Source organism: Salmo salar, chromosome 03, assembly GCF_965601325.2.
Source record: "Salmo salar chromosome 03, fSalSal1, whole genome shotgun sequence".
Classification (NCBI taxonomy): Eukaryota; Metazoa; Chordata; class Actinopteri; order Salmoniformes; family Salmonidae; genus Salmo; species Salmo salar.
In genome coordinates this window covers 91,492,084-91,504,820 of record NC_138293.1, presented here as the reverse complement: position 1 = coordinate 91,504,820, position 12,737 = coordinate 91,492,084, and the positions used below count along the sequence as shown (strand labels likewise).

Genomic DNA, 12,737 nt, shown 5'->3' with positions numbered 1-12,737 from the left:
CCACCAACTCTCCCATTTCTCCCTTCTCCAAATTCTCTCTCTTCTCCCGGATTGTCTCTGGTTTACGCCTTGGCTCCGCCGACTGCTCCATGTGCTCCCCTCCCCAACATTTTCTTTGGGTTTCTGTAGCCTCTCGTGCCTCCCCGGCAGGCTTCTATATCTGTCCAATACTTGGCCCCAAGTCCAGTTTATCCTCTCTAGCCTCTCCCCCAGAGACCAGGTATCCATCTCCTCCCGAGCACGCTGCTTGATCCAGTTGTGGTGGGCAGTTCTGTAATGGCTGTCGTAGAGAGGGGACCAAAGCGCAACGTGTTGAGTGCTCATAATTACTTTTTATTTTAACACAGAACACGAAAGAAAATAACAAAAGCGAAAACGATCAGCTCACAGTTTTGTCAGGTACATAGATTAAACAGAATACAACTACCCACAAACACAGGTGGAAAAAAACCCTACTTAAGTATGATCTCCAATTAGAAACAACGAGGACCAGCTGCCTCTAATTAGAGATCCCAAAAAAACAACATAGAAATAGAAAACTAGAACTAAACATAGAAAAACACAAAACACCCCCTGTCACACCCTGACCTACTCTACCATAGAAAATAACATCTTACTATGGTCAGGACGTGATATCAAGAATTTCCCTGTATTTAGAGCCATCCATCATTCCTTAAATTCTGACCAGTTTCCCAGTCCCTGCCGATGAAAAACGGTGGTGTTCTCGGGGTGATGAGAGGTGTTGGGTTTGTGCCAGACATAGCGTTTTCCTTGATGGCCAAAAAGCAAAATTTTGGTCTCATCTGACCAGAGTACCTCCTTCCATATGTTTGGGGAGTCTCCCACATGCCTTTTGGCGAACACCAAACGTGTTTGCTTATTTTTTTTCTTTAACCTCTTAACGCACGCCAAGGATAGGGGGCGCTACAGCGAGTTTTGAAAAAAATACGTGCCCATTTTAAACGGCCTCCTACTCAAACTCAGAAGCTAGGATATGCATATAATTAGTAGATGTGGATAGAAAACACCCTAAAACTGTTTGAATGGTGTCTGTGAGTATAACAGAACTCATATGGCAGTCAAAACCCCGAGACAGATCCTAACAGGAAGTGGAAATCTGATTTGCGGACTCACCTTCAGCACTTTGCCTATAAAACAAACCGTGAGTTAGGATTCATTGAGCACTTCCTAAGGCTTCCACTGGATGTCCCCAGTCTTTACAAAGTGGTTTGAGTCTTCTATGGTACAAACTGACCGAATGAGAGGCTGTGGATCTTGGTCACAGGGGGAGGGCCATTACCATTATGACGCGGGTGCCCTTGGCTACCCTCCTCTTTCGAAACGTTTAGAAAGACAATGCAATTGTCCCCCTTGAATATTATTGAAGCTCTGGTTGAAAAAGGCCCTAAAGATTTATGTTATACAACGTTTGACATGTTTGAACGAACTTAATCTTGAGCGCCTCGTCCCGTAAGCGGGATCAACATCCAGCGAAAAACTCCTAGTGACATTAGCATAACAAAATGTAATATATATATTTTTTTCAAATATAGGACTGTCTCATATCGTTTTATAGATACACCTCTCCTGAATCGACCCACGTCGTCCGATTTCAAAAAGGTTTTACAGGAAAAGCAAAACATTAGCAACATAGCAATTTTCCGACCAACCACATGCATCACAAATAACCAAAAAACAGCTAAATGCAGCACTAACCTTTTACAAACTTCATCAGATGACACACCTAGGACATCATGTTCCACAATGCATGCATTATTTTGTTCAATAAAGTTCATATTTATATATAAAAACAGCATTTTACATCGGCACCTGACGTTGACTAACTATTTTCCCTCAAATGCATCCCGGGAAACAATGCTACAATTTACTAAATTACTATTCGAAAACATTTTTAAAATGTAATATTGTCATTCCAAGATTTATAGATGAATATCTCTTGAAAGCACCTGTCATACCAGATTTAAAAATAACTTTACTGGGTAATCACACTTTGCGATAAAAGGGGATGCGATACTCAGAAAATTAGCTGGTAAACCAAGCTCGGCGCCATCTTGGAACAATCGCATATCACATCTAATCTTGTATACTATTGTCAATAATCCCTTATCTTTAGTTGTCTTCATCAGAAAGCACTTCCAGGAATCCCAGGTCCACAACAAATGTATTTTCGGTCGAAAAAGTCCATCCTTTATGTTCCATTAGCTTGCTGTTGTTAGCGCGTCTGAAGGCTGTATCCAAATGCTCCGTCGGGCGCGGGACAGCAATTTCGAAAATAACTTTTCTCCCCCATTTAGGTTCGTTCAAACATGTCAAACGTTGTATAACATAAATCTTCAGGGCCTGTTTCAACAAGAGAGCCAATAAGATTCGAGGGGGACGATTGTATTGTGTTTCAAAACGTTTCGAAAGGAGGGGGTAGACAGGGCCGCCGACGTCACAATGGTGATGGCCCTCCTACTGTGACCAATTTCCACAGCGTCTCATTCATTCAGTTGACAGTAGAAGGCTCAAAACACTTTGTAAAGACTGGGGACATCTAGTGGAAGCAATAGAAAGTGCTCAATGAACGATAGCTCACGGTGTGATTAATAGGCAAAGATGTGAAGTTGAGTCCACAATTCAGAATTCCACTTCCTGTTTCAATCGGTCTCGGGGTTTTGACTGCCATATGAGTTCTGTTATACTCACAGACACCATTCAAACAGTTTTAGAAACTTTAGGGTGTTTTCTATCCACGGGTATTAATTATATGCATATCCTAGCTTCTGAGTTTGATTAGTAGGCCGTTGAAAATGGGCACGATTTTTTTTCAAAATGCGCTGTGGCGCCCCCTATCCTAGGGTGAGCCCAAAAGGTTAAATATATATTTTTTGCACATTCGTGAGGAAAAGTCCCGCGCGCTTCGTACATTATGAGTAGCCTTCGGAACGCGCTAACAAGAAGAAGCTATTGGGACATAAATTATTAACTTTTTCTAACAAACTACATTTGTTGTGACCTGGGATCCCTGGAAGTGCCTTCTGATGAAGATAATCAAAGGTAAGGGAATATTTACAATAGTATAGAAGAGTAGATTTGATATTAGATTGTTCCAAGATGGCGCTAACCTGTCGCCTAGCCTATTTTTCTGAGCATTAGCATCCCCTTTTATTGCAAAGTGTGATTTCCCAGTAAAGTTATTTTTAAATCTGGCAATGCGGGTGCATTCACGAGATGATAATCTATAATTCTTTGAATAACAATATTACATTTTAAAAATGTTTTCGAATAGTAATTTAGTAAATTGTAGGCGCTGATTCACCGGATGCATTTGAGGGAAAATAGTTTTTCAACGTCACGCGCCGATGTAAAATGCTGTTTTTATATATATAAATATGAACTTTATCGAACAAAAGAATGCATGTATTGTGTAACATGATGTCCTAGGAGTGTCATCTGATGAAGATTGTCAAAGGTTAGTGCTGCATTTAGCTGTGTTTTGGTTATTTGTGACGCATGTGGTTGGTCGGAAAATGGCTATGTGGCTAGTTTGACGATGTACTCCTCTAACATAATCTAATGTTTTGCTTTTGCTGTAAAGCCTTTTTGAAATCGGACGTGGTTCGATTCAGGAGAGGTGTATCTATAAAACGGTATAAAATAGTCCTATGTTTGAAAAAATATATATATTACATTTTGTTATGGTTCGGTTATGAATATGGCGATATGATTTTTCGCTGGATGTTGATCCCGCATGCGGGACGAGCGCGGGCTAGGGGGCAGTATTGAGAATTTTGAAAAAAATATGTGCCATTTTTAACTGCCTCCTACACCAACTCAGAAGCTAGGATATGCATATTATTAACAGATTTGGATAGAAAACACTGAATTTTCTAAAATAGTTTGAATGTTGTCTGTAAGTATAACAAAACTCATATGGCAGGCAAAAACCTGAGAAAAATACAAGCAGGAAATGAGAATTTTGTGGCTGTACTATTTTCGAGTCATTGCTAATAGATCACACAGTGACAAAGGATTCATTTTGCACTTCCTACTGCTTCCACTAGATGTCAACGATCTTTGAAGCGTCTATGATGAACAGAGACCGAATTAGAATGCAGGGAAGTTGACGTCCCTGGGATGTCGTCACTTCATTATTGTGCGCACCTGCACGTGCATGTGAGGCGAGACATTTTTCAAAAACGTTTTTCAAGACACAAGAGAGGTCGGGTTGAAATATTACTGATGTTTCACGTTAAAAATGGCCCTAAAGATTGATGCTAAACAACATTTGACATGTTTGAACGAACGTAAAGATTTTTTTTTTTTTACTTTTCGTCATGACTTTCCCCCCCCCCCGCCCTACATTTTGAGGAGCCTAACAACATGGAACAACTTGGAGTTATTTGGACATAAATTATGAACTTTGTCGAAAGAAACCACATTTGTTGTGGACCTGGGATTCCTGGAAGTGCCTTCTGATGAAGATAAAAGGTAAATTTTATTTTCAATAATATTATTGATATTAGATGGTGCTAACCTGTATATCCTAGCCTATTGTTCTTAGCATGTTCTTAGCATAGCACCCCGTTTATTGCAAAGTGTGATTTCCCAGTAAAGTTATTTTGAAATCTGGCAATGCGGTAGCATTTACGAGATGTTAATCTATAATTCTTTGAATGACAATATTAGAATTTACCAATGTTTTCGAATAGTAATTTTGTAAATTGTAACGCTTATTCACCGGAAGCATTTGAGGGGGAAAAAAATTCGGAATTTCACCGCTACTGTAAAATGCTATTTTTGGATATAAATATGAACTTGATGGAACAAAAAATGCATGTATTGTATAACATAATGTCCTAGGAGTGTCATCTAATGAAGATTGTCAAAGGTTAGTGCATAATTTTAGCTGGTTATCTGCTTTTGGTGACGCCTGTCTGAATTGACAAAACATTACACACAGCTATTTTCAATGTACTCTCCTAACATAACCTAACCTTATGCTTTTGCCGTAAAGCCTCTTTGAAATCAGACAATGTGGTTGGATTTAGGAGATGTTTATCTTTCAAATGTTGAAAAATAGTTGATTGTTTGAGAAATTGAAATTATTAGATTCTTGCCGTTTTGAATTTCCCGCCATGGTCTCTTGACAATAAATCCCAATACCGGGATCAGGTCCTCAACAGGTTAATTAAGCAATGGCTTTTTTTCTGGCCACTCTTCCGTAAAGCCCAGCTCTGTGGAGTGTACGGCTTAAAGTGATCCTATGGACAGATACTCCAATCTCCGCTGTGGAGCTTTGCAGCTCCTTCAGGGTTATCTTTGGTCTCTTTGTTGCCTCTCTGATTAATGCCCTCCTTGCCTGGTCTGTGAGTTTTGGTGGGTGGCCCTCTCTTGGCAGGTTTGTTGTGGTGCCATATTCTTAAAATGTTTTAATCATGGATTTAAATGGTGCTCTGTGGGATGTTCAAAGTTTCGGATATTTTTTTATAACTCAACCCTGATCTGTACTTCTCCACAACTTTGTCACTGACCTGTTTGGAGAGCTCCTTGGTCTTCATGGTGCCGCTTGCTTGGTGGTGCCCCTTGCTTAGTGGTGTTGCAGACTCTGGGGCCTTTCAGAACTGGTGTATATATACACTGAGATCATGTGACACCTAGATTGCACACAGGTGGACTTTATTTAACTAATTATGTGACTTCTGAAGGTAATTGATTGCACCAGATCTTATTTAGGGGCTTTATAGCAAAGGGGGTGAATACATATGCACGCACCACTTTTCAGTTTTTAATTTTTTTGAAACAATACATTTTTTTTATTTCACTTCACCAATTTGGAATATTTTGTGTATGTCCACTACATTAAATCTAAATAAAAATCTACTTAAATTACAGGTTGTTGTCACATTCTGAATCCTCAAATTCCCTGTCATAAAGGAGCCAAGGCTCAGAGTGCCGAAAATTCCACATCTTTATTGAGGGAAACCAAAACAATAAACAGGTATGCAGCAAGAACGTAACGCACTGTGCCGTACACATACAGAAATAACAATAACCCACAAACACAGGTGGGGAACAGGCTGCCTAAGTATGATTCCTAATCAGAGACAACGATAGACTGCTGCCTCTGATTAGGAACCATACTCGGCCCAACAAAGAAATACAAAAACAACATAGACATACAACACATAGAATGCCCACCCCATGTCACACCCTGACCAAACCAAACAGAGAAAAACGACTCTCTCAGGTCAGGGCGTGACAGTACCCCCCCCCCCCCCCAACGGTACGAACTCCCGGCCGCAAACCTGAACCTATAGGGGAGGGTCCGGGTGGGCATCTACTCATGGTGGCGGCTCTGGTTCGGGGCGTAGCCCCCATACCGCCCGCTGATCCCCCCGCTTCTGTGTCGCCGGAGGAACCAGACCGTGGATCAGCGCCGGAGGCTCCGGCCTACCGACCGTCGCTGAAGACTCCGGCCTGCCGACCGTCGCTGGAGGCTCCGGCCTGCAGACCGTCGCTGGAGGCTTCGGACCATTGATCTTCACTGGAGGCTTCCTACGGGGAGCTGGAACCGGTCTCACCAGACTGGGGAGACGCACAGGAGACTGGGTGCGCAGAGCAGGCGCAGAGCAGGCACAGGGCACACTGGGCCGTGGAGGCGCACCGGAGGTCTGGAGCTCAGAGCTGGCACACCCCGTCCTGGCTGGATGGTCACTGTAGCCCAGCAAGGGCGGGGCGCTGGCACAGGACGAACTGTGCTGCGCTGGTGAACGGGGGGTACCGTGCGTAGAGCAGGCGCATGATAACCTGGGCCGTAGAGACGCACTGGAGACCAGACACGCTGAGCCGGTGCACTTCTTCCTGGCTGACGGCCAACTCTAGCACAGCAACGGTGAGGAGCTTGCACCGAGCGCACTGGGCTGTGAGTGCGCACCGGCGACATAGTGCACATCACCGCATAATACGGTGCTTGCTCGGTCACTCGCTCCCCACGGTAAGCACGGGGAGTTGGCCCTAGAACATAAAGAAACAGATACAAACATATAATACAATGAAGTGAAGGATAATTGTGCAGGGAGAGGTCAGGGAAACCCCCCAGAGAGGACTTGTGGGAGGGTCTTGGCCCTCACCAAAACGTCAGTTCAGTTACGTATATTTAAGAAAGCTAATTGACGCAGATACGCCTCCACCCTCTCAATAGAAGAGATGCCACCTAGGCTGCGTTTAACTTACCAAAGGCTGAGCTGGGCTTGGGTCTGAAGTATGGCAGGATGAAGGAGGTGGAAGCTGGGGGCTTGGGTTTGCAGGATGGGAAGGTATGGGAGGTGGAGTCTCTAGGCAGATATAGGATTGACTCCAAAGATGGTTGCCTAATATCGGGAATATTCAGTCTGCTGCATGGCTTCGAGGTGGATACCTTGGTGAAAGAGCTACTGGATTCCAGTTTTCCGAGGGAGTCTAGTGATGGATTCTTGTCTAGTGATGGCTTTCTGTCCAGGGACTGCGTTTTTAATTTACCAAATGACTTCAGGCCGAGCATCTTGGTGAACAAGCTGTTTGCTTTCAGTTTTCCAAGAGAGTCCATTGATGGCTTGTTTTCTATTGATGGCTTTCTGCCTAGAGAATGTGTTTTGAGTTTGGAGCAGTAGGACTTCTTGGTGAAAAAGCTGCTGGGCTCCAGTTTTCCCAGAGAGTGGTGGGATGGGTTTCTTTCCAGTGACCGTGTTTTGAATTTGCTGGCAGAGACTCTCCTCTTAGCTGTCAGAGCTGCATCCTCACCTGGATTAACACTGACATCATTATCATCCTCACCTGGATTAACACTGACATCGTTATCATCCTCACCTGGATTAACACTGACATCGTTATCATCCTCACCTGGATTAACACTGACATCGTTATCATCCTCACCTGGATTAACACTGACATCGTTATCATCCTCACCTGGATTAACACTGACATCGTTATCATCCTCACCTGGATTAACACTGACATCGTTATCATCCTCACCTGGATTAACACTGACATCGTTATCATCCTCACCTGGATTAACACTGACATCATTAACATCCTCACCTGGATTAACACTGACATCATTAACATCCTCACCTGGATTAACACTGACATCATTAACATCCTCACCTGGATTAACACTGACATCATTAACATCCTCACCTGGATTAACACTGACATCATTATCATCCTCACCTGGATTAACACTGGCATCATTAGCATTTGCTGCACTCTGCCTTTAACATCAGGGTTTGGTTCAGTAGGGGCGAGCAATGTAGAACACATATTTACAACGTCTTATTAGACATGTTTCAAAAATGTTTTTTCCCTAAAGAAAAAAAATGTTTCCCTAAAGAGCACGACCCAAGAATCCACTGAATTATGTGGTTTAACTTTACACCAGGGTTGGGATCAATTCCATTTAGAAAGTAAAAAAACAAATTCCAATGGCAAATTTTCCTCACCGAATAGCATTGAAGTGAATTGGGATTTCAGTGTACTACTGGAATTGACCCCAACCCTGGTTTACAACATGGACAACAATGTTGAGAGTAGGGACCTCCTGTTCGTGACAGAGACATACTACAGGTGAACAGGCAGTACCACTACCTTACCTACAGTATCAGCCAGGTGGAGATGGGCAGTACCACTACCTTACCTACAGTATCAGCCAGGTGGAGATGGGCAGTACCACTACCTTACCTACAGTATCAGCCAGGTGGAGATGGGCAGTACCACTACCTTACCTACAGTATCAGCCAGGTGGAGATGGGCAGTACCACTACCTTACCTACAGTATCAGCCAGGTGGAGATGGGCAGTACCACTACCTTACCTACAGTATCAGCCAGGTGGAGATGGGCAGTACCACTACCTTACCTACAGTATCAGCCAGGTGGAGATGGGCAGTACCACTACCTTACCTATCAGCCAGGTGGAGATGGAGATGATGTCCTGAAGCCTAGTTTGGGGTATGAGTTGTACCTCCTCCACTCCGTCTGTAGACCCGTTCAGTGACTTTTTGGCCAGGACATCCAGGATTTTGACTGTCTGCACTGGCTTGCTGTAGCGCCCCAACAGGACTTGGAACTCGGACTCCAGCTGTGACTTGGCACTCTCTAAACGGCCTCTCTGCAAAAACATTTAGAGCAGTGTTGGGGTCAATTCCATTTCAAACCCAGTCAATTTAGAAAGTAAATCAAATGTCAGTTCCTATTCCAAATGTTCCTCATTGAAAAGCATTGAAGAGAATTGAAATTAGAATTTCAGGGGACTTCCTGAAATGACTGGAATTGAACCCAACCGTGGTTTAGAGATCTTAGTTTACTACCATACCCCGTTCAAAGGCACTTCAATATTTTTCTTGCCGTTTACCCTCTGAATGGCACACATACACAATCCATGTCTTGATTGTCTCAAGGCTTAAAAATCCTTCTTTAACCTGTCACCTCCCCCCTTCATCTACACTGATTGAAGTGGATTTAACAAGTGACATCAATAAGGGATGGTAGCTTTCACTTGGATTCACCTGGTCAGTCTATGTCATGGACAGAGCAGGTGGCAACAAAAGGCCATGGTGGCAAAGTAAATAAAGTATAGCAAGTAAAACACTGGAATGGTAGAATTATAATTTGAAGAAAGTTAAAAGTTAAAATATAAATAATATGGTGCAAAGGAGCAAAATAATAAATAAAATAAATAAATACTGTAGGGGAAGAGGTAGTAGTTTGGGCTAAATTATAGATGGGCTATGTACAGGTGCAGTGATCTGGGAGCTGCTCTGATAGCTGGTGCTTAAAGCTAGTGAGGGAGATAAGTGTTTCCAGTTTCAGAGATTTTTGTGGTTCGTTCCAGTCATTGGCAGCAGAGAACTGGAAGGAGAGACGACCAAAGGAGGAGTTGGCTTTAGGGGTGACCAGAGAGATATACCTGCTGGAGCACGTGCTACAGGTCGGTGCTGCTATATCATTCACCGGAAGGTTGGAGGGAAAACATTTCTGAACATTACCCGTCAATGTGAAATGGGGTTTTTGGATATAAATATGAACTTTACCGAGCAAAACATACATGCATTGTGTAACATGAAGTCCTATGAGTGCCATCTGATGAAGATCATCAAAGGTTAGTGCTTAATTTTAGCTGTATTTCTGGTTTTTGTGACGTCTCTCCTTGCTAGGAAAATGGCTGTGTGGCTTTTCTTGTTTAGGTGGTGTCCTAACATAATCTAATGTTTTGCTTTCGCCGTAAAGCCTTTTTGAAATCGGACAATGTGGTTAGATTAAGGAGAATCTTATCTTTAAAATGGTGTATAATACTTGTATGTGTGAGAAATTTTAATTATGAGATTTTTGCTGTTTTGAATTTGGCGCTCTGCTAGTTCACTGGCTGTTGTCAAATTGATCCCGGGATCCGCCCGGCGCCTGTTAAGGGGTCACTAAGAGGTTAACAGAACATCATACTGAACCTCTATTAACAGAACATCAAGTTGAACCTCTATTAACAGAACATCATACTGAACCTCTATTAACAGAACATCATACTGAACCTCTATTAACAGAACATCATACTGAACCTCTATTAACAGAACATCATACTGAACCTCTATTAACAGAACATCATACTTAACCTCTATTAACAGAACATCATACTGAACCTCTATTAACAGATCATACTGAACGTCTATTAACAGATCATCATACTGAACCTCTATTAACAGAACATCATACTGAACGTCTATTAACAGGTCATACTGAACGTCTATTAACAGATTATACTGAACCTCTATTAACAGAACATCAAGTTGAACCTCTATTAACAGAACATCATACTGAACCTCTATTAACAGAACATCATACTGAACCTCTATTAACAGAAAATCATACTGAACCTCTATTAACAGAACATCATACTGAACCTCTATTAACAGAACATCATACTGAACGTCTATTAACAGATCATACTGAACGTCTATTAACAGATTATACTGAACCTCTATTAACAGAACATCAAGTTGAACCTCTATTAACAGAACATCATACTGAACCTCTATTAACAGAACATCATACTGAACCTCTATTAACAGAACATCATACTGAACGTCTATTAACAGAACATCATACTGAACGTCTATTAACAGAACATCATACTGAACGTCTATTAACAGATCATACTGAACCTCTATTAACAGAACATCATACTGAACCTCTATTAACAGAACATCATACTGAACCTCTATTAACAGAACATCATACTGAACCTCTATTAACAGAACATCATACTGAACCTCTATTAACAGAACATCATACTGAACCTCTATTAACAGAACATCATACTGAACCTCTATTAACAGATCATACTGAACCTATATTAACAGAACATCAGTAGTACTCTTTTCACTCTCTCGTGGCTTCCCAAAACAAACTGTGCTGGCTTGGATCATTGTCCTTTTCCGGTAAAATTCCAGCAACTAAATGTAACCTAATCAGGCCAGTGCAGGCCAACTCCACACAGTATTGTGAATAGGGTATACAAGGTCAAATATGGGGCTTGTGTGAGTGTGTGTCATCTTTCTCCCTACTCTCACCCTTGTATGATGACCTTGTCTGTGTCTCGGACGGCTTGGTAATGGCCGATGGCATCGTCCAGGTAGAATAATGTCTTCTGCATTGTCCCCTTCAGCTGCATTAGGTTCTGTGTGCTGTCGTGCATGGGAATGACCGAGTTCTCCAGGTGCTCCAAACGGCCCTCCAACGGTGAGAGAAGGGACACCTAGGACACCACACCTTGAGCTCCACTGTCTCACGTTAAAGCTTGCATAGAACTGAAGCTATCTTAATAAGACATGGCATTTGAACTCTACTTCGTTTGCAATTCAATACATTAACTCACCAATACGTTTTAGCTAATAATATTCTGTAAGAAGTGCAGGAACTCAAGTAGTAGCACATTTGAGGTGTGGTACTCAGTTCCAGTGAGCTCCTGCCCAAGTCAAGCACTGATTTAATTAATATCTGTGACATAGTAACGTTAGTTGGACACAAGTTACTGTGGTAGCTAACAGTTAGCCAGCTAGCTTATGTAAGAGGATTCAAGTTTTCTTTGCTTTCAGATGTAGCTTACCATGCCTTTAGTCAGCTGATCACTTCTTTTGAGGCTGTTGCTAACGAATGTCAGCAGATCTTGATCCTTGAGAAGAAAACGGATTGGTAACTAGCTAGTTTAATCTAATTGGGCTAACGTTAGCTCTTCCTACAGCGAATACTATTGTCCCATTGAATGAGGCTACAGTGAGTTCTCATACAAATAGTCAAAACGTTCATAGTAAGTCTACTACTCTAGCAACCAATGTCATATAATATCAGGGCAGACATGTGAAGGGTTCGCTAGCCATTGTGTGGTCTGAATGACACCCTAACCCAGGCGTGTTACTAGCACGCTACAGCTGCTAACGTTAGTCCTAGTTCATGGATAACTTGATTTGCTAATGCTAGCTACTGTAACTAGCCAGCGAGCCTAACGTTACCCGTTTTAGCTTCTCAATCTTCTCTCCGCAAAATGTTTCATCTGTCGCAGTCATTCTGTTAACAATTCCCTTCTTAGGTATAACTTTACTATTTTATTGTCAAGCAATTGTAAAACAGTTCACCCCCTGCCAGGTAAATTAGTTAGCCAACTGAACCACAGATTAAAAGGATTGTTGACGGTTGGTCAAGTGGCTTC

At 42.2% G+C, this 12,737-nt stretch overlaps 1 protein-coding gene across 1 annotated transcript; it reads right to left on the bottom strand.

Moving 5' to 3' along the window:
• Positions 1-6,276: 6,276 nt before the first annotated feature.
• LOC106602066 (exocyst complex component 7-like) lies at positions 6,277-12,708 on the bottom strand. The gene is made up of 5 exons (XM_082972875.1): positions 12,541-12,708; positions 12,138-12,203; positions 11,602-11,786; positions 7,240-9,149; positions 6,277-7,020 (listed from the first exon to the last, which is right to left on the bottom strand). Exons 1-4 carry the CDS (start codon positions 12,592-12,594, stop codon positions 9,137-9,139), a joined length of 318 nt encoding a protein of 105 aa, XP_082829001.1. The 5' UTR covers positions 12,595-12,708; the 3' UTR covers positions 6,277-7,020; positions 7,240-9,136.
• Between the last annotated feature and the right edge of the window lie 29 nt (positions 12,709-12,737).